General features: G+C 40.0%; 1 protein-coding gene across 3 annotated transcripts in view; it reads left to right on the top strand.

Annotated features, from left to right (window-relative positions):
- The window catches only part of LOC140488190 (rasGAP-activating-like protein 1), a 271904-nt gene that overhangs the window by 54262 nt on the left and 190494 nt on the right, over positions 1 to 27148 (top strand). For all 3 annotated transcript variants that reach the window (XM_072588080.1, XM_072588079.1, XM_072588078.1), the window contains exon 5: positions 6192 to 6321. In XM_072588080.1, the coding sequence (XP_072444181.1) occupies positions 6192 to 6321 (130 nt within the window). The remainder of the gene's footprint in view (positions 1 to 6191; positions 6322 to 27148) is intronic.

The raw sequence follows: 27148 nt of genomic DNA, 5'->3' as shown, positions 1-27148 counted from the left end.
TAACCACAGTAACACATGTAAAATATGAATAGATCAAATGGATGTCTTGCTTGTTGCCGTACATTTGGTAATCATTTTCCCCATGGAAAACCTTTCAAATAGCAGAAATTCTCCGGTGATCTAATGGAATCCCATGTGACTGTACATATTCCAATATACAACAACATGGTTAATAACAAGTGTGTTATTCCACTCATCATTGACTCACCTGTGAGAGTCAACAAAGATTATGTAAAAACTAAAAGCAGAAAATATGAGAAAAAAGACTTAATAGGTTAGACAGCAGCAGTGTGTCGAGGAAGAAATAGAGTTAACCTTTCAGGACTGTGACATTTCATCAAAATTGAAAAAAAGTTAGAGAAAAGTTTTAGGTTTGGGATGGGAGGGGAAAGGACAAAAGGCTGATCTTTGATAATGTGGAAGACAGGAGCGATTGGATGATAGAAACATTAGTCTTCGGGACCAAAGGGAATGGAGATTGGGCATGAAAAAAGAAACAGAAGATGTGATGAGGGTGTAATGAAAATGTTGTAAAAAGTGAAGAAAAGGAAACAAAATAGGTACAGAGCTTCACAATATTTTCGATCTGAATGTTGAGTCGAGAAGGTTGCAAGCTCGTTGAAAGATCAGGTGCTGTTCCTGAAGCTTATGTCGAAGCTCCCTGGAGTACTGCAGAAAGCCAGAGACAATGTCAGCCTGAGTGCCCAAGGACTCTATTGCAGCCATCTGGGAAATGCTGTGACCAGTTGCACGGGGGCTGAGTCACTGTTTATTTATTTATATTTTGTTTATTAAGAACAGCGGGTGGCAAATTGTGGTGCTGAAACAGATAAAACAAATATCCAAACTCATGCATAGTTATGAACAGTCATTCCCCAGAGTATAAAATATAGCCAACAAATAATTCCAATACATTGCAAAATGCAGGACAGAATAGAAAAGAAAATTCTGCAATTTGAACGAAGTCCATAGATCATATGTTGTCAAGTTGAGTCATTAAATTCTCAATTATTTGCATATTATATATGAGAGTGCATTGGGTGGTTTCCTAGTCTATCTTATAATGTGGAAGTGTGTTATTTTACCTCCTTAATTCTATTGCACATTCACTTTCCTGTGGCTATGGGTGAGATTCATGAATTTTCCAGTGAAGTGCAAACTAAGCTTTTTTTCCATCATTCGGCAATGGAACACATATTGAATTGTTTGTTTGTGTCAAAGCAATGTTTCTACCTATTATGTCAAGTCAGTTTCCATACTGGTTTTGGAACTTGTTCACATGCTATGTGTTAAGCCCAACATTCCAAGTCAGCACTTTATATTCAATGATGTGTCTTACGTAACTATTAAACACAGCGAAAGATCAGTTTTAAATCAGTTATGATGCTTGAAAAAACATTGCATATGAAGTTACCCGTTTGCTGCCTTAAATATCATACACATTTGGTAATCCAATTTGAGATCATAATGAGAGAGATCATGAGTGAGGATTGGAGGATTGTGCATGAAATACAATTCAATAGTGTTGTACATTTGAGGGTTCAATCTTATTCATTTTTATTCATGTTGCAATAAAATGACTGCCCTTCACATGACTGCCCTTCACTGAACCACCTTGTTTATAATATAATTGTGTCACCCACCCATATATAGCATTGTATAGGCATGGTCATATCAATACAGTCACTAACTATGTTGGTTGCAAATATAATAATTTGGTTCCTTGTATGACCCAGGGGAAATGGGTATATCGTGGTTATTGTTGTATAAGGCAGCTAAATTAATTCTGGGCCATTTCTCACCATGTTGTATGTGCAGCTAAATCCAGTAGCACACTATGTGATAAGTTTGCCACTATTAAATTGTTGGGATCTAAACAGCCTGCTAAATCTAGTGAGATTGAGGAAAACCACCTCCTGTTCTAATTGGAAGTGGCTCTTGTATTGATAAAGATGTAGTTTATGTCACATTAGCAACTAGTCACAGGTTACAAGGTTCTGTTGAACTGATTGTGTTTTGCTGCTCACCATATCATCATGGATTGAGTATTTGACTCAATTCAAGGAATAAATGCAATAACATGCTTGGGTCAGGCTGTTAGCAGCCACTGTAGAAAGCCATCTGTCATCATCCTCAGAACCCCTTGCACATTTATTGTTTCATCAACAAACCCTCTCAGATGAAGCCAGAATCTCTGTATTCTTGGAAGCATCTTGAATAGTCCCTTCTCATCCAAAACAGAAATTTGAGACTTATGATCGATTTCCATGGCCATAATCAGACCAAAGATGCATTCTGAAAATCTCCCTCAAGCCGATATACCTGAGAGAGCTTCCTTCTCAATCATGGCATATCATGATTCTTTGTTTGATAATGTTGTAATTCTTTGTATGAATTGCTTCTAAGATTTTGGCTGAAGGATCAGATACTGTGTTGTTTGGGTAAGTTGGATTGTAGTGGGCTAGGACATCTGTGGGCATCAGCATGCCATTAAACCTTGATGCAGGCTCCAACACAACCTTTTGTATCTTCAGGAGTTGTCTCAAGGATCCTGTTGCAGTTGCCAATCAAGGCCTTTGGAGATTATGAACTGACTTAGGAATGGGAATTTCCTTAAAGGTTTAATATTCTGTGGTCCAGCATTATACTATCATTGTTGTCAATGTGTCTCAAGAAAAGAATGGATTCTTTGTAGTGTGAGTGCTTCCACTTGTAAACACTGTCGGACTTCATGCAGTTGCCGATCAGACTCTCTGACTTTCTTCGTGTATAAACATGTCATCCTTATGATTCCTTAAAGACCTTGCAAAATATTGCACATGGTTTGTTCAAAGATCTCTTTCGTTGCTTCTCTGTTGAAGCAAAGTCTCCCAAATGGAGTTAGGAATGTGTTAAGTAAGTGTAGATGCCAGAATCCACTGTCTGCACTGAGTTTCATTAAAATGCTACTTCATATAAACTCTTGTCAACTGGAATTTTCTCACCATGTAGTTGTTTTGTGTGGTCAACAAAAGTTTGGATGGATCGTGTGACTATGCCTGAACACTGCTCAGTTGGTTTCCCAACTATGTAAAATGACACCCCTTTTGACAACCTCTGCAGGTTGTTTCTTCATTTGTTTCAATAATTAATGCAGAATCTTTCTGAGTGTACCAAGATATAATGGTCTTGCATCTTTCTTAAGTGTGCTGCTACTTTCAGTGTTGATCTTCTATAAATTATGAAACAATTTTAGTTGTTCCTGTTGAAAGGAACTGTTTGGCTTTTGCTGTGTGCCCTCTTTGAGCTTTTGAAAGGGCAGGACATGTATTTCTACTCAACAGTGAGACTTGTTCATTGAAAAGTACTTATAAGTTTTCTACTATTTGCTATCTTTTATATTGGTGAGTTGCTTATAACATACTTTCATCTTAGGTGCTATATCTCCTGGATGAGGTCGTTGTACTATAGACTGGATTTTCACATCTGTTAATATGGTGACGCTTCCTTGATGTCTCATTTGAAATTTGTGAGATCACTATTGACATAAATATTCACTGGTCAAAATGTATCTTCTGCATCACCTATTTCCTCTTGGAATAGTATAGGCATTACTTCTTATTGTGAAGTGTTTTTTGCCTTATTTACCTTTATAAGTTGGTAAATATTTGATCTCTTGCATTTTTGAGCTATAATTTTTAAAATGACCAATTATTTGACCGATAAAGCATTCACTTTTAATAGCTGGGCACTGTCTGTTCATGTGAAGCTTCTTTGCTCCAAAGCACTGACAAAGAATTTTAGTGTGTGCTGCCTGTCCTTCTTGTTGCATTGGTTTCTCACATGTATTGTTTATGGGTTTGAACTTAAGAATTTTGTGGATATGCTCTCCCAAGGGTTACCTTCTCTTAGGGTTCATCTGTGTTTTCTGCAGACTTCTACTTCACTCGCCATCCCAAAGAATTTCCCTAGATTCAAGTCTTCTTTGGACTGTAACAGATCTGACAAACATTCAGGAATAATTCTGGCAACAAATCTGTCCAGATTGAATTCTGACTTTAAATCATCATAGTTGCATTATTCCACTTATCTGTTATTATTGTGAATGAAATCATCTATGAATTCCCCTAAGTGCTAAACTCTTCTATTAAATCTTGCTCTTTCAAGAATTTTATTTGAGACCATTGTCAATAATTTTCAAAGGCTTTCAGAACTTCTTCAAAAATGTCTGTTGCTTCTTTTACACCTTAGTGAGCTACATCATCAGCTATACTCCCAATTGTTAGTAAAAGTTTCATTAATCTATCCAGCTTCTAATTTAGCATTTAATGTAGAAGTTCTTCTATATCTTAAGAATTGTTTTCTACAAGCTGTTCAATTCTGTATTATGTTTGGTCTATTTCAAAAATTAAATCTTCTTGCTGATTTATTTCTGATACCATATCTTCCTAATATGCTGAATTACTTTCCTTGCTTGAATAGCTTCTGTTTTGCAGATTTAGCAATATTACTATACTGGAGTAGTTTTCTACATTTATGACCAAAATGGAGAATTCTTCCCTTTTCATGTCTAAAATGGGAGTTTCCTATTCTTTGCAGCTAAAATGGAGGATTCCAACTTTCTCAGCTTCATTGAATTCACTGTTTGCATATTTAATAAATGATTTTTTTTCCCTAACAGCTTTCTCTAGATGATTCTTGCTGTCTGGAGCTCCAGTAATATTCCCAGCTTCTTTCATGATTTTATCCTGGATGATTCCTACTGCTTATGGTTGAAATGAATGCTTGCCAGGTTTAACACGATTTTAATGCAGGATATTCTGCCTTTTCTGTGATCTTAACAAAGTCTCCTAATTTCCTTCTTCAACTAGACCAATGCTGCTAAAGCTTCTAATTTGTCTCTATACTTTGTGACATCTCTGGGTCTGTGACCTCTGTTAAATTGCACTAATACTCATTGATTTCTGTTACTGAGCATTGTGATCAAAGCTTCTTCTAAGCTACCATGCATCTTGACATTATGGCATTGATTGGATTGCTCTACAGAAAGCCAGCATAGATTTGAAGGGTCAAATGGTCACCTTCCATTCAAAAAGGAGTGGAAACTAGATTTCCAAACTATTTCATTGACTGTATAGTGCTGTGGAAATGTCAATTTCTTTCTATTCTTTGATGTAAACTCGGATGGGCAAGATCAAAAGAAACATTGCTACTTTAGGGTAAGGCTGTGCTGGATGCTATTTAAAGGAGAGGGGCTAGACTATTTGAGGGTTATGATGAGCTTTCAAGAATAGAAATTGTGGCCTGGGGTGGATCAGTCACGTTCTTGTTGAATGGTGGGGCAAGCATCAAGGTCCAAATGGCCCACTCCTGCTCTATTTTGTATGCTATATGTATTTAAAGACAACATCTAATGTCAGTTTGACCAAAATGTCAAGTGTTGTCAAGTGAAAGCTCTGGCATTGATTCCACAACTACCCACTGGGGTGTTGTCATGAGGAGACAATTGGAGATCTGAGCCTAGGTCCCCCAACAGTCTTTATTGATATTTTAACCAGCCTGTTCAGACATTTCATGACAGACCTCCGGGGCAGGTAGAACTTGAATGTGGATCTTTTGGTTCAGAGTTAAGGACAATACCACTGTGCCATACAACAGTCTGTACAGTAATACAGAATCTGTTGTTATAATCTGTAAACAGTTACAGAGACATGATAAACTTCATTCTGTTTACTTTACAAGATTCTTCTCATTAGTCTGGAAGGTAGCTACCCTTGCATGCGCTTACCATTTTAGCATCACAGGAATCCACACTGTGGTTTGATGATATGCATAGCAGCACATACAAAAATGATCCCAAATACCTAATTGCTTTCCAGCACAAACTGTGTCAGAGTACATGGTTTCAGGGGGAGTACACACAGAGAGGTAAGCCCAATAAATGTGAGTATCATTTTGGGCAAGAAAGCTTCTCCATAGATCACGTGCAGTTTACCTATTGTCATATCCTGAAGAAATGTTTGAGTCAGGTATAATGAACACAAATAAAAGAATGGATCAAACAAAGAACAGCTGCATCATGGAAAAAAATGGAAGAGAATTATTCTTTATGAAAGTACTTGGTAGGTTTCAAACTTTTGCACGTTTGCTGCATCCCAGCTTTTTTTTTATATCGGAAACGTGCGTTGTAATGGGAATTAATTCTCTTCCAGGAATTGACAACTGGATAAATCTGACTCGGATTAACCCTGATGAAGAGATTCAAGGAGAGATCCACCTGGGTTTAGAGATCCTCCAAGACCAGCATACAAAGGCACTGAGATGTCAGCTTATTGAAGCGAGGTGAGAGGAAATTGCGCTGTAAAAGTTATGCATCTACAAAAGAACATTTGCACTTCATGTTAATAAAAAAAATGCCCACTCAAGTAATTTTGTTTTGCATAAGAATGTGTTCAATTATTGGGAGCTCATTTTATAACTTAACCACTATTCTTCCGGTATTTTGAAAGAACGTCCTTTATTCTTCGCTGACCACACTTTGTATTTGTTTTTAGCTTAAGATGGTAATTCACCAAAAAAACAAGCATATTATATCATGGTAAACATAATTTTATTTAGTATTTAAAGGCAGCTTTATAGTTTCTATGTCTTTACGTGACTCCTTTCCCTGTCTGCTGCACTACTGGTGACCATTTGAAGATATTAGGAGGAAGGTATAAAGGAGACGTCAGAGGTAGGTTCTTTACGCAGAGAGTTGTGAATGCATGGAATGCATTGCCAGCGGTGGTGGTGGAAGCAGGGTCATTGGGGACATTTAAGCGACTGCTGGACATGCACATGAATAGCAGTGAGTTGAGGGGTGTGTAGATTAAGTTACTATATTTGACATTAGGATTAAATCTCGACACAACATCGTGGGCCAAAGGGCCTGTTCTGTACTGTACCTTTCTATGTTCTATGTTCTATACCTCCCTTGTAGAACTTTGTCACTGAAATTTCCCATTTCCAAATCCCGTCTTCATTTAAGGTCCTCCTTTAAACTCACCTCAGACTCTCTTATTACTCTCTTATTATCAGACTCTCTTATCTCTTTCTTTGGCTTGTCGAATTTATTTTGGATTTCACCTTTGATAAATGTGCAAGATTATGCTTTTCATGTTAAAGTCATGATCTGTATTTAATTACTTGCTATTAATATAAGATTTGCGTGTATTGAAACATATGGATTGGTATGTGTGGGGGGCATAAATTTGACAATGCCACATCTGGTATCTATTCACACCCGCCACAATGTTTCCCACAGCAGTGGAAAGGTTCAAGCAGCCTCCAGGCAGCTGCCTGAGGGCCAATCGAGACCATAAGCAGCCTGTTAATCAGGGTGTCTTCTTGTTCCTGCGGTGGGTGAAGGTCAGTGCCAAACCTAATGCTTAGTAACTGCTGGCGGGAAAAATATAGGTGGGGATTTTCTTTGATGTTCATTCACAGAATGTGGGTGTTGCTGACCAGAACTGAATTTATTGCCCATCCCTAATTGTCCAGAGAACAGTTAAGAATCAGCCAAATTACTGGGTGTCTGGAGTCCCATGTAGTTCAGACTCAGTAAGGATGGCAGTTAAATTCCCTGAAGGACATTACTGAACCAGATGTGTTTTTGCAATAATCAAAAGCCATCTAATTCCAGATTTTCATTGAATTCAAATTGCATGATTTGCCATGGTGTGGTATGGCCTCTGGATGCTCAGAATATTACCTGGGCCTTTGGATTGGAGGTTCCCCAGGTAATTAAAACTGTATCTCCTCGCCCGGCCTACCCACCCTGGTCCCCCACATCCTAGCTAGGAACTGGTAGTTTGGCCGTGGTGAGATGTCTTCCCTTTACACATCTTTCTATTTGGTTCTAGCAGTCATTACTGTTGAGGATGGGCTCCAGTCCCAGCATTGTGGGTGGCACGGTGGCACAGTGGTTAGCACTACTGCCTCACAGCACCAGAGATCCGGGTTCAATTCCCGCCTCAGGTGACTAACTGTGTGGAGTTTGCACGTTCTCCCTGTGTCTGCGTGGGTTTCCTCCGGGTGCTCCGGTTTCCTCCCACAGTCCAAAGATGTGCAGGTCAGGTGAATTGGCCATGCTAAATTGCCCGTAGTGTTAGGTAAGTGGTAAATGTAGGGGTATGGGTGGGTTGCGCTTCGGCGGGGCGGTGTGGACTTGTTGAGCCGAAGGGCCTGTTTCCACACTGTAAGTAATCTAATCTAATCTAATCATTGGCCATCACCTCTGGTGGCGCTGTTGCCAACCATTTGATGAATTTGATTGGGGAGGAGGCTTGGCTTGAGTGCATTAACTGCCTGTTGGCCAAGCTGAGGAGTGGAGACCCTGGACCAGAGTAAAACCCTGGCTGTAGTTTACACCATGCTATATTTTGTGGAATCATAGAAATATAATGGTGCAGAGGAGGACATTTGACTCATTGTGCCTGCACTGACTTGTTAAATGAGTATTGCTTCAAGTGCTAATTATTTTTATCCAATGCCCTTTGGAATGCCTCAATTGAAAGTGCGTCTACCACACTTCCAAGCAGTGCATTTCAGAACTGAACTATTTGCTGAGTCAAATTATTTTTCCTCAGTTCATCCTTCTTTTGCCGATGGCCTTAAATGTTTAATGCAACCTTTAATGTCTAATGCAAACTGCAACTTATGAAAATGACAGCCAGGAGTATTGAGTATTCTAAATGTTTAGGTGAAAGTGAGGACTGCAGATGCTGGAGATTAGAGTCTAGAGTGTGGTGCTGGAAAACCACAGCAGGTCAGGCAGCATCCGAGGAGCAGGAAAATGAATGTTTTGGGCAAAAGCCTTTTGGGGGCTTTTGTCCGAAACGTCGGTTCTCCTGCTCCTTGGATGTTGCCTGACCTGCTGTGCTTTTCCAGTACCACACTCTCTGTTCCAAATGTTTCCCTATTTTAAGACTGAAATTTATTGGACTGTGTAGTCATTGGTTCCAAATAATAGAACGATCTGCATTTGATTGTTAGTAAGGTAGATATGGCCATTAGTGTCACAAATTGGATCATAGCAGTTAGTGTGATCACTTGATTAGACTTGATTTATTGTTGTCATGTGAGCCTAAGTACAGTGAAAAATTATGTTTTGCATTTAGTACAGGCAGATCATAACATACAAGGACATACAGATTATATGGTGTGCAGACAGAGTGTAGCATACAAGGTTACGACAGCACAAGAGGGTCACAAAAGCAGATCGACATAGAGTTATAGAAATGTACAGCGTGGAAACAAGCCCTTCGGTCCAACCCGTCCATGCCGACCAGCTATCCAACCCAATCTAGTCCCACCTGCCAGCACCCGGCCCATATACCTCCAAACCCTTCCTATTCATATACCCATCCAAATGCCACTTAAATGTTGCAATTGTATCAGCCTCCACCACTTCCTCTGGCAGCCATGTACGTACCACCCTTTGTGTGAAAAAGTTGCCCCTTAGGTCTCTTTTATATCTTTCCCCTCTCACCCTAAACCTATGCCCTCTAGTTCTGGATTCCCCAACTCCAGGGAAAATACTTTGTCTATTTACCCTATCCATGCCCCTCATAGTTTTGTAAACCTCTATAAGGTCACCCCTCAGCCTCCGATGCGCCAGGGAAAACAGCCCCAGCCTGTTCAGCCTCTCCCTATAGCTCAAATCCTCCAACCCTGGCAGCATCCTTGTAAATCCTTTCTGAACTCTTTCAAGTTTCATAACATCTTTCCGATAGGAAGGAGACCAGAATTGCACGCAATATTCCAACAGTGGCCTAACCAATGTCCTGTACAGCTGCAACATGACCTCCCAACTCCTGTACTCAATACTCTGACCAATAAAGGAAAGCATACCTTGTGGGCAGCATGGTGGCACAGTGGTTAGCACTGCTGCCTCACAGCGCCAGAGACCATGGTTCAATTCCCGACTCAGGCGACTGACTGTGTGGAGTTTGCACATTCTCCCCGTGTCTGCGTGGGTTTCCTCCGCGTGCTCTGGTTTCCTCCCACAGTCCAAAGATGTGCAGGTCAGGTGAATTGGCCATGCTAAATTGGCCATCGTGTTAGATAAAAAGGGGTGAAAGTAGGGGTATTGGGGGGTAGTGCTTCGGCGGATCGGTGTGGACTTGTTGGGCCGAAGGGCCTGTTTCCACACTGTAAGTAATCTAATCAAATGCCTTCTTCACTATCCTATCTACCTGCGACTCCATTTCAAGGAGCTATGAACCTGCACTGCAAGGCCTCTTTGTTCAGCAACACTCCCTAGGACCTTACCATTGAGTGCATAAGTCCTGCTAAGATTTGCTTTCCCAAAATGCAGCACCTCATATTTATCCGAATTAAACTCCATCTGCCACTTCTCTGCTCATTGGCCATCTGGTCAAGATCCTGTCGTAATCTGAGGTAACCCTCTTCGCTTCCACTACACCTCCAATTTTGGTATCATCTGCAAACTTACTAACTGTACCTCTTATGCTCGCATCCAAATCATTTAGGTAAATGACAAAAAGTAGAGGGCCCAGCACCGATCCTTGTGGCACTCCACTGGTCACAGGCCTCCAGTCTGAAAAACAACCCTCCACCACCACCCTCTGTCTTCTATCTTTGAGCCAGTTCTGTATCCAAATGGCTAGTTCTCCCTGTATTCCATGAGATCTAACCTTGCTAATGAATCTCCCATGGGGAACCTTGTCGAAAGCCTTACTGAAGTCCATATAGATCACATCTACTGCTCTGCCCTCAACAATCTTCTTTGTTACTTCCTCAAAAAACTCAATCAAGTTTGTGAGACATGATTTCCCATGCACAAAGCCATGTTGACTATCCCGAATCAGTCCTTGCCTTTCCAAATACATGTACATCCTGTCCCTCAGGATTCCCTCCAACAACTTGCTCACCACCGACATCAGGCTCACTGGTCTATAGTTCCCTGGCTTGTCTTTACCACCCTTCTTAAACAGTGGCATCACGTTTGCCAACCTCCAGACTTCCGGCACCTCACCTGTGACTATCGATGATACAAATATCTCAGCATGAAGCCCACTTCTCTAGCTGCCCACAGAGTTCTAGGGTACACCTGATCAGGTCCTGGGGATTTATCCACCTTTATGCGTTTCAAGACATTCAGCACTTCCTCCTGTGTAATTTGGACATTTTACAAGATGTCACCATCTATTTCCCTACAGTCTATATCTTCCATATCCTTTTCCACAGTAAATACTGATGCAAAATACTCATTTAGTATCTCCCCCTTTTTCTGCTGCTCCACACAAAGGTCACCTTGCTGATCTTTGAGGGGCCCTATTTCCTCCCTAGTTACCCTTTTGTCCTTAACGTATTTGTAAAAACCCTTTGGATTCTCCTTAATTCTATTTGCCATTAGATGTGAAATTTGAGGGATCTATTCAGCAGTCTGATAACAGCAGGACAAACCTTTCTTGAATCTGTTAGTATGTGTGTTTAAGCTTTTGTGCCTTCTGCCTGACGGAAGAGGTTGCAAGAGAGTATAATTGAGGTGAAAAGGGTCTTTGATGATGTTGGATGCCTTTTTGAAGCAACGAGCAGTGTAGATGGAGACCATGGATGGGAGGTTGGCTTCCATGCTGCGCTGGCCTGTGATCACATCTTTCTGTAGTTTATTACGGTCCTGGGCAGAGCGGTTGTTGTACCAGGCCGTGCTGCACCCAGATAGAATGCTTTCTGTGAAAGTTTGGAGAGATCATACAGGTATTTCTTTTCAAGGATTTTTGCAATCACTCTTGCCATTTATTGATCTCAAAATATTTTGGACAGAAATATAAAACCAGTTAAAAAATAACTTAATAAAGCTCTGAATGACAAAATTTGGAGGTGCAACATTGGACACTTTTCATTGAATAATAAATGAGGTTTACAAGAAATTATGCCTGGGCTACCTTCAACCTACTCCCACAACCTCTGTTTTGAGCATTTTAGTGGTACTTTTTTTTATTCCTTCCTGGGGTGTGGGTCCCACTGGTAAGGGCAGTACTTGCTGCGCTTGAGAATTTGATGGTGAGCTGTCTTCTCCATCCATCATGGTCTATCGGGTTTGTCTTTTATGGAGTAGGTCTGTGCAACTGAGTGGCTTGCTAGGCCATTCCAGAGCCATTTCAGAGTCAACCAAGTTGCCATCTAATCAGGTAAGTACAGCAGATTTTCTTCCCTAAAGAACATCAGTGAACCAAATGGATTCATAAAATTGATGATGGTTCTATAGCCACCTTTGCTAAGGTTAGTTTTTAATGGAGGTATGGTTAATAAATTTGCACATGACACCAAAATTGGAAGTGTAGTGGATACCGAAGAAGATTACCTCGGAGCACAACGGGATCTTGATCAGATGGGCCAATGGACTGAGGAGTGGCAGATGGAGATTAATTTACATAAATGAGGTGCTGTGTTTTGGAAAGACACATCAGAGCAATACTTATACACTTAATGGTAAGGTCCTGGGGAGTGTTGCTGAACAAAGAGACCTTGGAGTGCATGTTCTTAGTTCCTTGAAGTGGAGTTGCAGGTAGATAGGATAGTGAAGAAGGCATTTGGTATGCTTTCCTTTATTGGTCAGAGTATTGAGTACAGGAATTGGGAGGTCATGTTGTGGCTGTCCAGGACATTGGTTAGGCCACTGTTGGAATATTGTGTGCAATTCTGGTCTCCCTCCTATTGGAAGGATGTCATGAAACTTGAAAGGGTTCAGAAAAGATTTACAAGGATGTTGCCAGGGTTGGAGGATTTGAGCTTCAGGGAAAAGCTGAATAAGCTGGGGCTGTTTTCCCAGAGCATCAGAGGCTGAGGGGTGACCTTCTAGAGGTTTATAAAATCATGAGGGGCATAGATAGGGTAAATACACAAGGTCATTTCCCCAGGGTGGGGGAGTCCAGAACTAGAGAACATAGGTTTAGGGTGAGAGGGGAAAGATATAAAAGAGACCTAAGGGGCAACTCTTTCAAGCGGAGGGTGGTGTGTGTATGGAATGAGGAAATGGTGTGGGCTGATAGGAGTGCAGCATTTAAAAGGCATCTGGATGGGTATATGAATAGAAAGTGTTTAGAGGGATATGGGCCAAGTGCTAATAAATGGGATTAGACTAGGTTTGGATATCTGGTCGGGATGGACAAGTTGGACCAAAGTGTTTGTTTCTGTGCTGTACATCTCTCTGACTCTATGACTCTAATTACAGATCTTTATTAGTTTACATTTAAATTCGACTACCAGCAATGGTGGGATTTGAACCTTTGGCTCTATAATCTATACTTTCCAAAGAAACCTGTCCAGAGATGTTACTTTCCACCTCTGGAGCAGGTGGGACTTGAATCTAGGCCTCCTGCCTCAAAAGTAGGGACACTACCACTGCACCACCAGAAATCTCCTGGTACTAATTTCTTTTAAAATTGCTCATGGACTGCATTTATTGCCCATCCCTATCTTCCCAGAGGGCAGTTTAGAGTCAACTACATTCCTGTGGGTCTGGAGTCACATACAGGTCAGACCAGGTAAGGATAGCAAATTTCCCTTTGCCCTAAAACACATTACTGAACCAGATTGGCTTTTACAACAATTGACATAATTGTGTTTAATTTCAGGTTTCCATTGAATTCAAATATTACCATCTGCCATTGTGGGATTCCTGCCCATGTTGCCAGAACATTACCCTAACTGTGTGGGTGACTAATCCAGAGGCATTAGCACAACACCACTGCCATGCCTCTACTGATGCTGAGATGTTCAGAGATGTTATTACACACCTCTGGATCAGGTGGGACTTGAACCTGTGTCTCTTCGCTCAGAGATAGGGAAATACCACTGCATCACCAGACCATTCTCCTCCTGCTTTTATATTTTCTAACCAGCCTGTTATTACCTACCTCTGCAGTAGGTGGGTCTTGAACCCGGGCCTCCTGTATCAAAGGCAGGGACACTACTACTGTATCAAACATCCCTGTCACCTGATGCTGATGCTTTTTTAATCAACCTGCTGAGACATATTGTGACATGGCTAGGGCAGGTGGGACTTGATCCTCTGGCCTATTGGTAGGGACACTACTGGTGTACCACAAAGCCAGCTCCTGCTGTTGATGCACAGTGTGATAAACTTGTGCAGTTGGAAGCAATCAGGATATAACTCCAAAACTCATCAAAGGCCAATGAGCAGGAAGGGTTACTCTCTGCCCAAGCTGGCTTGAGAGAGGTTACTTCTAGGTTGCACTTGATTTAATAAGATCATAGAAAATCAGTGACAACACAGTGTCAAAGCAGCACACGATAAGTGGGAAGTCATCTGCACTCTGCATGAGTAAATCTCCCTTATAGGTGCTATAAAATTGTGATTCCTTTTTATTGCACCTTATGAATTCTGAAATTTCCATCATTAGGATTATCTGGCTGAGGCTTACTGCATATCATAAATATTAATTATGAAGGTTAGTCCTCACAATTCGCTTGTAACTTTGTTGAACTCATGAATTATGAGGTCACTCCGTGTTCTGAATATTGATAGGCTCCAGTGACATTTTCTATTCAGCTGATGAAAATAGTAGGTTTTTCAGCTGGCACCTGGTTCAATAGAGACTTGCATTTCTCTCGGCATTAATGAGTTGAATCCATTCACCAGTCAGTTCATCACCACTTCAGTGCTTAATGAAGGGGGCTAATAGTCTTTTTTTCAATTAATTGACTTATGACAGGATACTGACCCATCATTCAGTTGTTTTAAACAATGCCAATAATCTGTAGCATTTCTGTAATCGATATCTTTTGAGGGTCAGATTATGGAAATGTACATTTCATGTTCTAATGTATAGCCGCAGGGGAAGAAACTGATGTTGAACACAGCAGAATATAGTGAAGTCCAAATGGCTCAAAGGGAACAGCAGTGTTTTCAGATCAATTGCTAAATCATTGATGGTATAAGCTCAGGAATTGTACTTTCTTATTTTTACTGCAGTTTTTGTTTCACAACCCATGAATCTGCCATATTTTGTTTTCTGTTCATTAAAAAGTAAGATTGCAAAGCAAACAAAGGCACTTTGGTGTGTATGGATGTAAATATATATTATATTCCAAATTAACTTGGTGAGCTAAAGGCACATATTACTCTGTGAAAATCATGGATTGCTGAGGGCAGCTTGCACTAGTGGCATTCCTGCAAAGGCTACAAATCCCACTGACTGTTCCTGCTACTTCCTGGGGTCCGTGGGGAGCATGTTGAGATCATTAGCCCTCGTAAACAGTGTGCCTGTGGACCTACTTTACGAACGAATAACAGTATACCTTACCTGATGTTATATATATATCTCCGGTGCACCACTAACTCTGGATTTCTGCTCCTCCCCCCCCCCCTCCCAGAGGAAGTCATTCCTCTGTATGTACCATATTGAAGCTCTTAATCATTGAAATGTCCCTATTAACTCAGCATTTGAATTTTCAAAACTGAAGGGAATGCAAACTACTTTTATGTAACTTGCCTTCGTTATTCCTTTAAGAACTGGTATTATTCTGGTGAATCTGCATTACATCCCCTTCAGGTTCAATAGATCATTTGCAAGGGGCAATCCCCAAAACTGAATGCAGTATTCCAGGTAGAATCAGACTAATACTCTGCAGAATTGAAACTTCATTTCTACATTTTTGATTCCAATTCCTTTGAGATAGAGAGGAACATATCATCACCCATTCTGATCGATTTTCTGCAGCACCCTTCCTTTTAGCAATTTCGCATTTCCAATGCTCCTTATTTATTACCAGTAAGAATAATATAATTTCTAAAATCTTAAAGCAATTCAGTTCATTTCCTGACTTTGAATTTCATTTGTCACAGTTTTATCACTCTTATGTAATCTGTCTCTATCCTTTTGGAACTTTCTACTCTTCTTAGAATGTCCCTTGAGACTGAGGATAATCTTCTTCCAAGTTGTGAGTCCACAGGTTACTAAACAGTCCAATGCTGGATCTCTACACTCTGCCACTTTCAGGAAGTGGTGGGGTTGAAAGGCTTGGAATTTCACATGCTTCTTCACTGCTGACACCTGGCCTCCACATGGGCCTGTCTGAGGTAGTCAAGATGGCTGCCTTTCTGCATGCTTCTTCCTCAATTTGGGTGGTCTGAGGCAAGTGGTTCCCATGTGTTGGAACTTTATACTTTTATCTACTTGCTGCATTTTCCAATTTTGTATTACCTGCAAGCCTGCATGTCAAACTCACTTTATCTAAGTAATTAAAGCTGAAATGTCATTGCAAATCTCTCAAGAATACAACTTGTCATGGTCTTCCAATAGAAAAATAAATCCTTTGTTTGAATATCCCTATTTCCTTCGTCCCCAGCATTTACCACCCCATGTCATAATTGTCCAAGTACTCAGTCACTCTACCTCCAATGATAGATTTCAGTACTTCCCAACAATTGACATTAATGTATTAGGTTTCCAGTTTCGTGTTCTGGAGAGCTTTGTAAAAATGTTACAAATGCACATCCAGTTTCCTTCATGACTAAAGGTCTGTCTATCCCAGCCCTGAGGCGATTGCTTTATCTTATATCCTGTTATTTTCTCCAGCACCTTTTTTATTCTTGCCTTACTCCACTGAATTCCTTGACTTGACTTTTTAAAAAATTGTGTTGGCATTGTCCTTTTCTTTTTCCATCGTGAAAATGTTTGCAGAGTATTACGGTCACAAGTCTCCTTTTGACTGACCATTACAGTGACGACTTTCTGTCCTGGGGGTACAAAGGATTTTATAATCATTTAACATTTCCATCTTATTATTCCAATGAAAACACAATATAATTTCACACTTACCTCGCAGTATTGGTAATATTCTTGTGTGAAGCAATACAAATGTATTTTATTTTGATTATGACATTTAATTGCACCAATGCATTCCACATTTATTCTGCATGTATGTCTTGACCAAAATTACCTTGATTGCAGGAATCCTCTTTAGCTTGAGATAAGCTTTAGCTCAAACATTCATTCATGGCCTAATTTAAAATAATTCAAACAACAGATTTGTAATTTTCTGTCAACCTTTAATATCTCAATTGTGGACAACTTCTCAATTGTACTTAGTACATCTACTTAGTACAGATGTCACTAACACTTTGCACAACTCGTTTCTTGCCTTTGGGTTGTCAGAATACTTGTTTCACATTCAGTTCTGCATGCACTTCTCTAATGAGACATTTTCAAAAACATTATCCTTGGTTCCTGGCATAGATCCAGGACCCTCACAACCTATTCAGCCTCCTTTTCTACCAGCAATCATATCTGTTCCGGTACTTTCTGGTCACCTCACATCATCTATTTAACAGACTGACATCCATATGTTGAATTAACGAGTAAAAGCCTTGAGCATTTATTATGAATGTATCATTTAGTATGATCATCAGATTCCACCATTCCCTGATGGGCCCAGTCACTTTCCAGAAACAAACCGCCCATTGAGGAAGAACCCATCCTCTACTGTTTTATAAAGAAACCCCCACAGCATTATCAAATTATCCAGTTAACAAACAACAAACCATGCCTACTCGGGTAGTGTGACAAATACAAAACAAAAACAAAAAAAGGGAAAATAAGAGGGAAGTGGGGACTAAATTAAAATAATGTTGAAAGGAGAGATAAAAATCCATCTTATTTGTTTTTTTAAAAAGACCATCAAATTAATTTTAAAATTCCAATTAGTAAATTATGGACACTGTCCATTAGGGACAGTGTAACGGTACTGACAAATAAAAAAAGAAATGAGGGAGACAAATCAAAATGGTGTTATTGGAGGGAAAGTCCAGCTCATAAAAAATGAAGTCCAGTAAACACCATCTGCTATCCAATAACTTTGAAGCTGTTCTGGTTGACCCTTAAAAGGGACTTCTATTTCTAACACTAACATATTGCACTCTCCATAGTCTTGGATGAAGTAACATTTATGTTTTTTGTCTCCTTTCCCTTAATAAGTCTCACTCATCTACATTGTTGTTCACCTTCCTTGGTTCCTAGTCCTCCAATATCTCTAATTATTGAGATGGAAAACATTTTTAACTTTATATTTTGAAAGAACGTTTGTTTCGGATCTGGTATAACTCCACCCATTCGGGCCTGAGTTTGCATCTTTGTCAGGCCTGATTTTCACATTAAATCATTTTATGGTTGTCTCAGCTGGATGGGCTGTATGACATTTACCTCTGAAGGCCAATATTCCTCTTCTCTGCATTTTCTCAAATCCTTGTTCAGCCCAATTTTCAGTGAGTTTCTTTTTTTAATGATGTAAATAAATGTTTTATTTAAAATCTCAGGTCTTCTGAGATTTTAGTAATTTCATGGCATTTGCATGGGCTTGTGTCATAAGCTTTTGGTCAATTACCAACTCCTGAATTGAAGTGTCAGCGCAACATTGGTATTCCAAGACAAAATATAGAACCAAATTTAATCAGAATGTGTCTTTGGAGGTAAAAATGAGATCCACGTGTAAATAGACAACCAGAAATTAACCAGAAACACAAGGAGTGAAAGGTTAAATGAAGGGTGGAAACAGGCTTCAGCACTCATTTTGTGTAATTAAGCTGTGGGTCATATAATTATGTGTTTGTACTGAGGTTAATGACTAATACTAAAAAGGTGGGTGCTCTAAGGACATGGCACACTTTGGATGTGAATCAGAGATTATCACAAATTCTAGATACGTTATCTTGTATTTCTAATGCCCACTAATAAATTGTAACAGTTTCCTATGTGGTTGTGTCATGATAATTTTTGATATTGCATACTTAATGTGTCAAAAATTGTACTTCAATATCAGACCAGTTAAATGAACAGTGGTTACAATTTCCAGGTGTGATGGTACAATCTGAATCAATTGAGATAAAGACCTAATTGTGTGAATGTAAAAAGAAATCTTTGTGCTTGTGCAAGCTGATGATTTATTAAATGATCAATGGTTCATCCATTGCCAGGAAACTGTTTTGTTTTTATGGTTTATCTGATACCAAAATACGTGAACCAAATACATCTGTCAGAAACCTTTACATAATTGATGTAGAACATCCCTTTTCCATTGAATATAAAGATTTGTAATTCAGATAAAGAGCAGAATCAGTTTGGGACATCAGATATCCAGGCAACAAGTGGAAATTCTAGTTACAGATGGCTGAGGCTATTTTTGAATTTGCCTTTTACCAAGCTGCAGGATAATTGGAGAATAGCAGAACATCAAGTAAACGGGAGAGCTATCGATGTGGTAAAGCAACATTGAAAAAATATTGCTGAAACTAGCTTTTAATGATGGCAAGATAGAAAGCAAACTGTATTCTATGTGTGTTTGTTTTACTGGTTTGACTAAATTTGTACTCAGCTCAAAGCTTGTAAACATAAGACTCTACTGTATCATTGTTCAGATGGTTACGTGCATTAGTTTTCTCTCCATGTTGATGGACTGAGTAGATTTATTAATTCATTTTTACCCTTTGTAAACACTTCATAATCTAGTCTGTCATAAGTATTCCTAAAACATTACCTACCTATGAAATGCTCTCATCTTATTTTGTTAGAATTAAGATTATATAATGGTCGATCACTTATCAAAATGTCTCATTTTGAACACTATAAAGAATACAAAAGGCATATCTTAAAATCTATGAGAAAAAGTTATCACTTTGATCATACATCCTAAAAGCCAACAGTATCTGAATGTGCTTGCAAATTCTCCTCCTCCTGAGTATCTGCTGAAAGGAAATTTAGAGATCTAAGTCACCTGTTGAGTTTAAATTCTCGGCAAATATGGTAATCAACTGCATACAGTACAAAACATAGCTCAGCTACTAATTCATTTCTAAACTTCCCAAAATGACTTTGGAATCACAGCTGACTTTGGAAGAGTGTAGTGTTGGGAAAATATAATAAACAATTTAGTCTCAATTATGTCCCACAGAACGGTAATAAATAATCAGTTAATCTGTTTTAATGGTATTGATTAAAGGATAATATTGGCAAAGACACTGAGATATTTCCCCTGGCCTTATTGGAAACACACCATGATGTTAATTACATCAAATTGAGAAAGTGGACAGGGCCTTGGGTTACCATTTCATCAACAAGATATCGAAATAACAATTCAGCCATGGCATTGAAATAGCATTAGCAAAAATCAACATTTTGTATGTGTAGTGACTATAACAAGGTCAGTCAGGTGGACCTCATAGAGTATGAATTCCCTGATTGGGGTTGTTAACCTGGTCCAATCAGGAAGCCCTGGCTGACAGATATGAACAGGGGTGTCAGGGACTCTGTTTGCTCAAGGATCTAGTTCTGAACTAGCTGGGTCAGTGTCATGTATCATGCATGTATAAATAAAGGGTGACTTGGTGATGGGAGATTGGCCATCATGGGGATGTTTCAGTATATTTCTTACATTGTGAACTAAAGGTGTTGAGGATAATTTTGATTGAGGCAACGGTGTTAAATGGGCTGCTGATTTGTTTATGTGAGCACCCAAAGTTAAAATTACTCCTAGTGTCTGGAATGAGAATATTAAGTAGCTGAGGAATAATGATTGCAGCATCGCTGGAAAAGAATTTTTGAAATTCCTGGTGGAAAAGGTCAGCTATCAGTTATTAGTGTCCCAGTCAACTGCAGAACATAGTAGAAGGCAACAAAAGATATCAATATTGTTAACCCCAACTCTACAGTCAATGTTAGTTCAACATAAATTCGGCAAGAAATACAATTCTATCTGGGATTATGGTGGTGCAAGAAGCCTCTCTTGCAATGATATTAGCAAAGGAGAGAAAGGTATTGCAGGATATGGCTATCAATGACAAACTGCATCCTTCGATAGTTTTTCAGTGAGAGAACCTGATTTTAATAATTACCTTGTTTGCCAGTATTTAAATTTAAATAGCTCACCCAAGATTCTTAAGCTTCAAAGTAGCTTGCTAATTCCAAATTTAAGAAAAATATAGGGAAAGTGAACCTTTCAGTGCAGTTATCTTTATTTGTCTGTGATGATACTTCTGACCCTTATATACATTAATCAACTTGGCCACATCAAAGATTGGGTTCCCACGGTGATGCAGCTGGCCAAAGATATTTTAAAGTGAATTTATATGACCTGTCTAAAATCAAACCTCAACTGGAGAGATCACCCCGCCTGACCAATGAAAAATTGATTTGAATATTAAAATAATTGATAGAATGATCACAGACAAAAGCAGAAATTCAAGGACACCCTGAATAAAAGTAGGAATAAAGATATCCCTATCATGAATAACACAATGTAATAAAGGATTTCTTAATATAAAATGATTGCTCTATTCTTGGCTGAACTGTTGCGATGACTTTCAGTCAAGTAGGAGTAGTGAAAGAATTAGTCATTACAGTTTAGGAAACTGTGAACATGCTGTTTTATGGATCAAAACTTTCACAAAGTCTCAAACTACACTTTTTTCTGTGAAAAATTGTGCAAATTATTATAAATTTAGAAGCCTTTTGTTTCACTCATTCATGGGATGAGGGTGTCACTGGCTAGGTCAGCATATTATAGCCAATCCCTAATTGGGCAGTTGAGAGTCAGCCACATTGTTGTCGGTCTGGAGTCACATGTGGTTCAGACCAGGTAAGGATGGCAGTTTCCTTCCCTGAAGAACACTAGTGAACTAGATGGGTTTTTCCAACAATTGTTGATGGATTCATGGTCATCATTGGACTCTTAACTTGAGATTTAAAAAAAATTGAATTCAATAATATTTGGAGGAATTCAAATTCCACTATCTACTATGGCAGAATTCAAACGCAGCAGCCTGGAACTTATCTGGGTCTCTGGATTAACAATACAGTATTAATACCACAAGGCTGTTGCTTCTTTTGTGTAGTGATCAGAAGTTGAAATGGATTGTAAAGTAACTACTTCCTATTTATTCTAGTCATCAGTCAAGCTGATAATATCAGCTTAAAACAGTGACAATAATTACCTTTATTTATGTAGCACATTTAAGACAATGAAATGCCTCACTGTGCTTTCCAGGAGCATTACAAAGGGAAGTTTGACACCAAAGCATGAAAGGAGATACCAAGGCAGGTGACCAAAAGCTTAATATTTAAGATACACAGTTTTATCAAGTGTCTTAAAGAGCAGGATAGAGATGGTGAGGGAGAGAGGTTCAGGGAAAGAACCTCAGCGTTTACAGCCTCTGCAGCTGAAAGCACAGCCACGAATGGAGGAGTAATTAAAACTGGGGTCTCACAAGAAGACAGGATTAAACGGGCACAAAAATCTCAGTTGTTTGTTGGACTGAAGGGCATTACAGAGACATGGCGGGGTGAGTTTTTGGAGGAATTTGAAGACTAGACAAGAATTTGAAAATTGCAAATTTGAGAGCCAAAGTAAGTTTTGTGAGTAGTAGCACAATAGGTGAAAGGGACTTACGGCAAGTAAGGCATGGATACAGAGTTGTGGATGACCAAAGGAATGATGTGGAAAGTCAGCCAGGTACATGTTTGCCTGGTCAAGTATAGGGGTAATGAGGGCAAGAATGGGGGCTACAGTGGCAGAAGAGTTGACACAGGGGTGGGGTTAAAAGTGGAAATGGGTGCTCTTGGTGAATGATGTGGTTGGAAGCTCATCTTGGGTCAGATGTCATGCAAAGTTTGTGAAGAATCCAATATACCCTTATGTTGTTGCCAGGGAGGGGAAGACAGTTAATGATTTGGCAAGAATTTGTGATGGAAATCAGTCACAGTGGGGTCAGTCTTCCCAATGTTTCATTGGAAGAAGTTACTGATCTTCCAGTACTAGATTTCAGATATGTAATCTGATCATTTATTATAAAGGCTTCAGGAGTCAGGAAAGGTTGGTTGTGAGGTAGAGTTAGATGTCATCACTGCAGTTTTGGACCATGTCACTAAGTAAAAGCATGTAGATGAAATATCGGAATGGATTCCTTCAAGACACCAGAGGTAATGGTGTGGGAACAGGAAGAGAAAACATGACGGGCAATTCTCTAGCTGTGTTTAGATATTTAGAATGGAGCCTGGTGAATACAGCTCCAACCAGTTGATCAAGACAAGGAGGCATTGGAGGAGAATGGTTTAGGGTCAAAAGCTGCAGGTAGATCAAAAGCAAGAGGAAGGAAGGATAATTTTTGTCACTGTCACTCGTGATTTTGACTTGAAATATTTCAGTACTGTGTAGGACAGCAATATGACTGGGGATTCAAAAAAGAGATAAGTGAAAGACATGAAGACAGGAGGGAGGAGTATAGGAGCGATAAGAGGAAAAGAAATAAACAAAACAAGGAGAAAAGATTGGAAATAGAAATGGTGTACTTGGAGAAACACAGGGAAAACACATGTAACATAGCCTTGTTAACATCGTAGTTATTAGAAAGTACAAACTCTAGTTGTAAAAGGAGGACATCAGAGTGAGTTGAGACTTTAAAATCCTTGGCAGAAAAAGTTGACGTAAATGGGTTTGGACTTGCCAGAAAGCACCAATGAATTCTTATCCAAGTAGGGGTAAGTGGTGATTGGCAAGTAAGGTCGGGAAACTACTTGAAAGCTACTGTTTTGGAGACACAAGGATGGAAGTATTTCCATGAGGGTGAAGGTCCAGAAGATTTACAGAATTTATTTTGAAACAGAAGGATAGTGTCAACATTGGAGGTCACTGTAAGATCCAGATGGGGTAGAGAGAGGCCACTTAGGCCTGGGTAGTGAACATCTGGCTGGGAATGGACTGTAGATAAAACTAATAAATAAAGACAACTAGGTATCATGTCACAGACTCAATGGGGAATAGCATCAGAGCGGATGATCTATAAACAGACCAAAATCACTTGATAAGCAACTGATCAGTTGATCAGGAACAAAAGCTCAGTCCTACAGTAGACTCCCACATCATCGAATTCACTGTCTTTGGATATCCAGAAATTTGGAAGCTAATTTTGAGAAAAGATCTGCTCACAAAGAACAGGGATAGCAAGGCGAAGATATGTAATAGGAGCCAGTGGGATATGTGATTTACTCTATGGGGAAAGGGTAAAAGAAATTGCTTTCATATCCCCAGGATACCTTATTGTGCTTCAGATGTAAATCATTACTTTTTGAAGTGTGCTCACTGTTATTGTCGTGAAGAAATGCAACAGGGAAGGTATGTATACCAAGGCCTATCAAATAGCAAGAAGATAAATGACCAGTTATTCTATCCTTCCAAGTTCTAATTTAAGGATTCATGTTGGTCAGGTCACTGCAGCTCTTGCCAGTGAAAGCTGAGATTAACACCTCATCCAAAAGGAACCATTTTCCAGCTTACACTACTTCCTCAGCACGACACTAAAATGGCCAGCTACATTATGTGGCTTCAGTCTCTGTGTGCCCTATACTAAAATGTTAATTAAGAGTATTATGGGAGGGAAAATGTTTTAGTTTTCGTTACTGTATGGACATGATGCTCTGATCATTTCATTCCAGATGTGACCAGCTTCCTTTATTGAAGTATTCTGTGAAAATTTAATTTCTAACTCTCAAAGTTAGCGCTGATGAAGGGCTCCTGCCTACAACGTTGATTTTCCTGCTTCTCAGACGCTGCCTGACCTGCTGTGCAGTTCCCAACACCACTCTAATCTTGGTTAACTGAATGCCTTCTGGTTGAATTGGACTACTAAACTGTACTGTAGATATTCGTCACATTGGAATGAGATATCAACTTAAATATAATACTTCTTTGACTGAAATCTATTTTAACACACCAAAATATCAGGCTGGATTTTACCGGAAATCAGCTAAGTGTCAATTTTGATGAGTTGCACTGAGGGCTCCTATCCGTGACATGAGATTTTCTCACTCTATTTACTGAAACTTACATCATTAGCTATGCTTAATGGCTCCCTGCTAGATGTATGGTCTTCTTTGTGGTCAGAGGCAGAAATATTGCCACCGCTGGGACCTTTTGGGATTCCTGGCACCGATGCTTTTTAAAGGCCAGCTCTGTACCCATTCAAACACTGCCAGCTGGGAGTTGCCATTCACTGTGCACATAGGGGCTGGGGAACGGAGAAGAAACATTTCTCAGGGTACATATGTGTCAGAGCTGAAACGTCATTGTATATACAAGAGCATGTTCATCATGCTATTACTGTTAAAGTACCGAACTGTGCAGGTTATCTGTCATCCCACCTTAAAACTCTCTCTGAGATTATGCTACTCTGTTCCCAGTGCCCCAGTGCAGTTTTACATCTTCTCATTGTTCAATGTTGGACTGTCACATACTGGAAGGTCTTCAAAAGGTTTTTATTTAACAATAGCAAAAATGGAAAACGAGCTATCAAACAAAAAGCTACATTTTCTTCTTTGCCTTTAAAACAGTAACAAATGTACAGTCAATGATTTATCACTGCCTCCAACTCTCAGTCATTAGAGTTGGGTGACAGTTAATTCCTGTCTGGCGTGTAGAGCCCAACACTGCAGCCCATTGACTTGCAGAAGATAATGCTCCTCCTGCTCAATGTCCTCATTGTTTCTCACAGAGGACAGCTGCTGCTCTCCCAATCCTTCAGAGTCCTCCAACCCCAATTTGCCTCTTCCAGTTGATGCAGGGATTATGTGGCACAAACTGTCTGAACAATACTGCAGACTGCTGCAAACATCAGAATCTCATCTTCAGCATGCATTTGGGCTGCTCCATGATGGTTCTGCCTGAGGAATGGGCCACAATGTGTCAGTGCTTAGCCTCTGACAGCAGATTCTGTGATGGAGTCATTAGCCATGGTTGCAGAGAGTGGCCTTGTCTCCCTGCAACCATCCCTCTAAGGCATCCAGCCCTTGATAGTCTAACATACTCCTCCATATAGGGGGAGGTGTAAAACTCTGAAAAGGATGGCCATGGAATACCTCTACAGGGACTTTTGACCAAGGAATCATATTCTGATGAATGCAACACAAGGCATGTGGTGCAAATGCAGGAGGGGATTGTAAGTGATTGTAAGTGACTATACGTACTGACACTTTGTCTCCCAATACCCCACATTGCTTCAATGCATGTCAGATCATGTTGGTGACTAGTCAAGGTGAGAAGAAATTAGGTCCATACCATTGTGCAGCCTCTGAGATCTTGGATTATCTGTGAATTGTAGCCCATCGTTCAAAACTCGAGTCAAGAATCGGACTTTGTCCTTGACATTGAGAAAGGTATTTCTACTGCTTTCACCTTATTTTCCCAGTTGACTTGCCAATGCCGACATCGTTTGGGGCTGGGAGGATTCCACCCCTTAACCACTCCCTCAATCACCATGGGCACTGGCAAGAAATATGGGAACATGTGGCGAAAACGGAAAAACCTGCATCTCAACGCAAGAGGAACATTTCTGATTTTCTCCTTCAGATTTAAATGGCAAGTTCAGAATCTCGATAATAGGTGGTGACTATCTTATTTCCACACACTTGCATCTTGTTGTTCGCAGACAGTGAGGACTGCAGATGCTTGAGAGTCACAGTTGAAAATGGTGGCGCAGGAAAAGCACAGCAGGTCAGGCAGCATCCAAGGAGCAGGAGAGTCGACGTTTCGAGCATAAGCCCTTCAACTTTTTGTTAACCCACCTCTCCATATTTCTATGGAGCTGCCTGTTCTTCTCTTCTTCACCAAGAAACTAAATGATGCCATTGCCCAATATGAAAGTCAAAGCTGTTACCTACCGTCTTCTCAGGGTCTTCATCCAACTCTGCCTTGATCATAATGAACCTACGTGCTCCCTGGATACCGTTCTTCTCCATCCTTCATCAAGAGGGAAGTTGCCATCGGCAAAATGCCAGCCTTATCATTGCTGCTCTGGGACCAACTCAGCCAGCAGTTCAAACCCTCAGAGCTTTACTGTGGAGCTCAGTATGCCTACAATGTGCTTGCTTCTGCTGGGTCACTCTGAATCCAGGGCCTGTGTGGCTTGTATTGCTTTTTGGTGCATTGCTGAGTTAGAGGCTGTCACTGGGTTCAAGTGCAGAGGGAGAGGCAGGCAGCTTGTCACGGTTCAAAGCTCTGAACAGTCATTAGGTGAATCTGTTCAAGTGTGCCACGTCAGCATCACATTTCCAACATGTGCCAGCAGTTTTCACAGCAAACACTGCATTTGGTTCAA

The sequence above is a fragment of the Chiloscyllium punctatum genome, chromosome 17 (assembly GCF_047496795.1).
Source record: "Chiloscyllium punctatum isolate Juve2018m chromosome 17, sChiPun1.3, whole genome shotgun sequence".
Taxonomy (NCBI): domain Eukaryota; kingdom Metazoa; phylum Chordata; class Chondrichthyes; order Orectolobiformes; family Hemiscylliidae; genus Chiloscyllium; species Chiloscyllium punctatum.
This window is presented reverse-complemented; position numbering and strand designations above follow the sequence as displayed.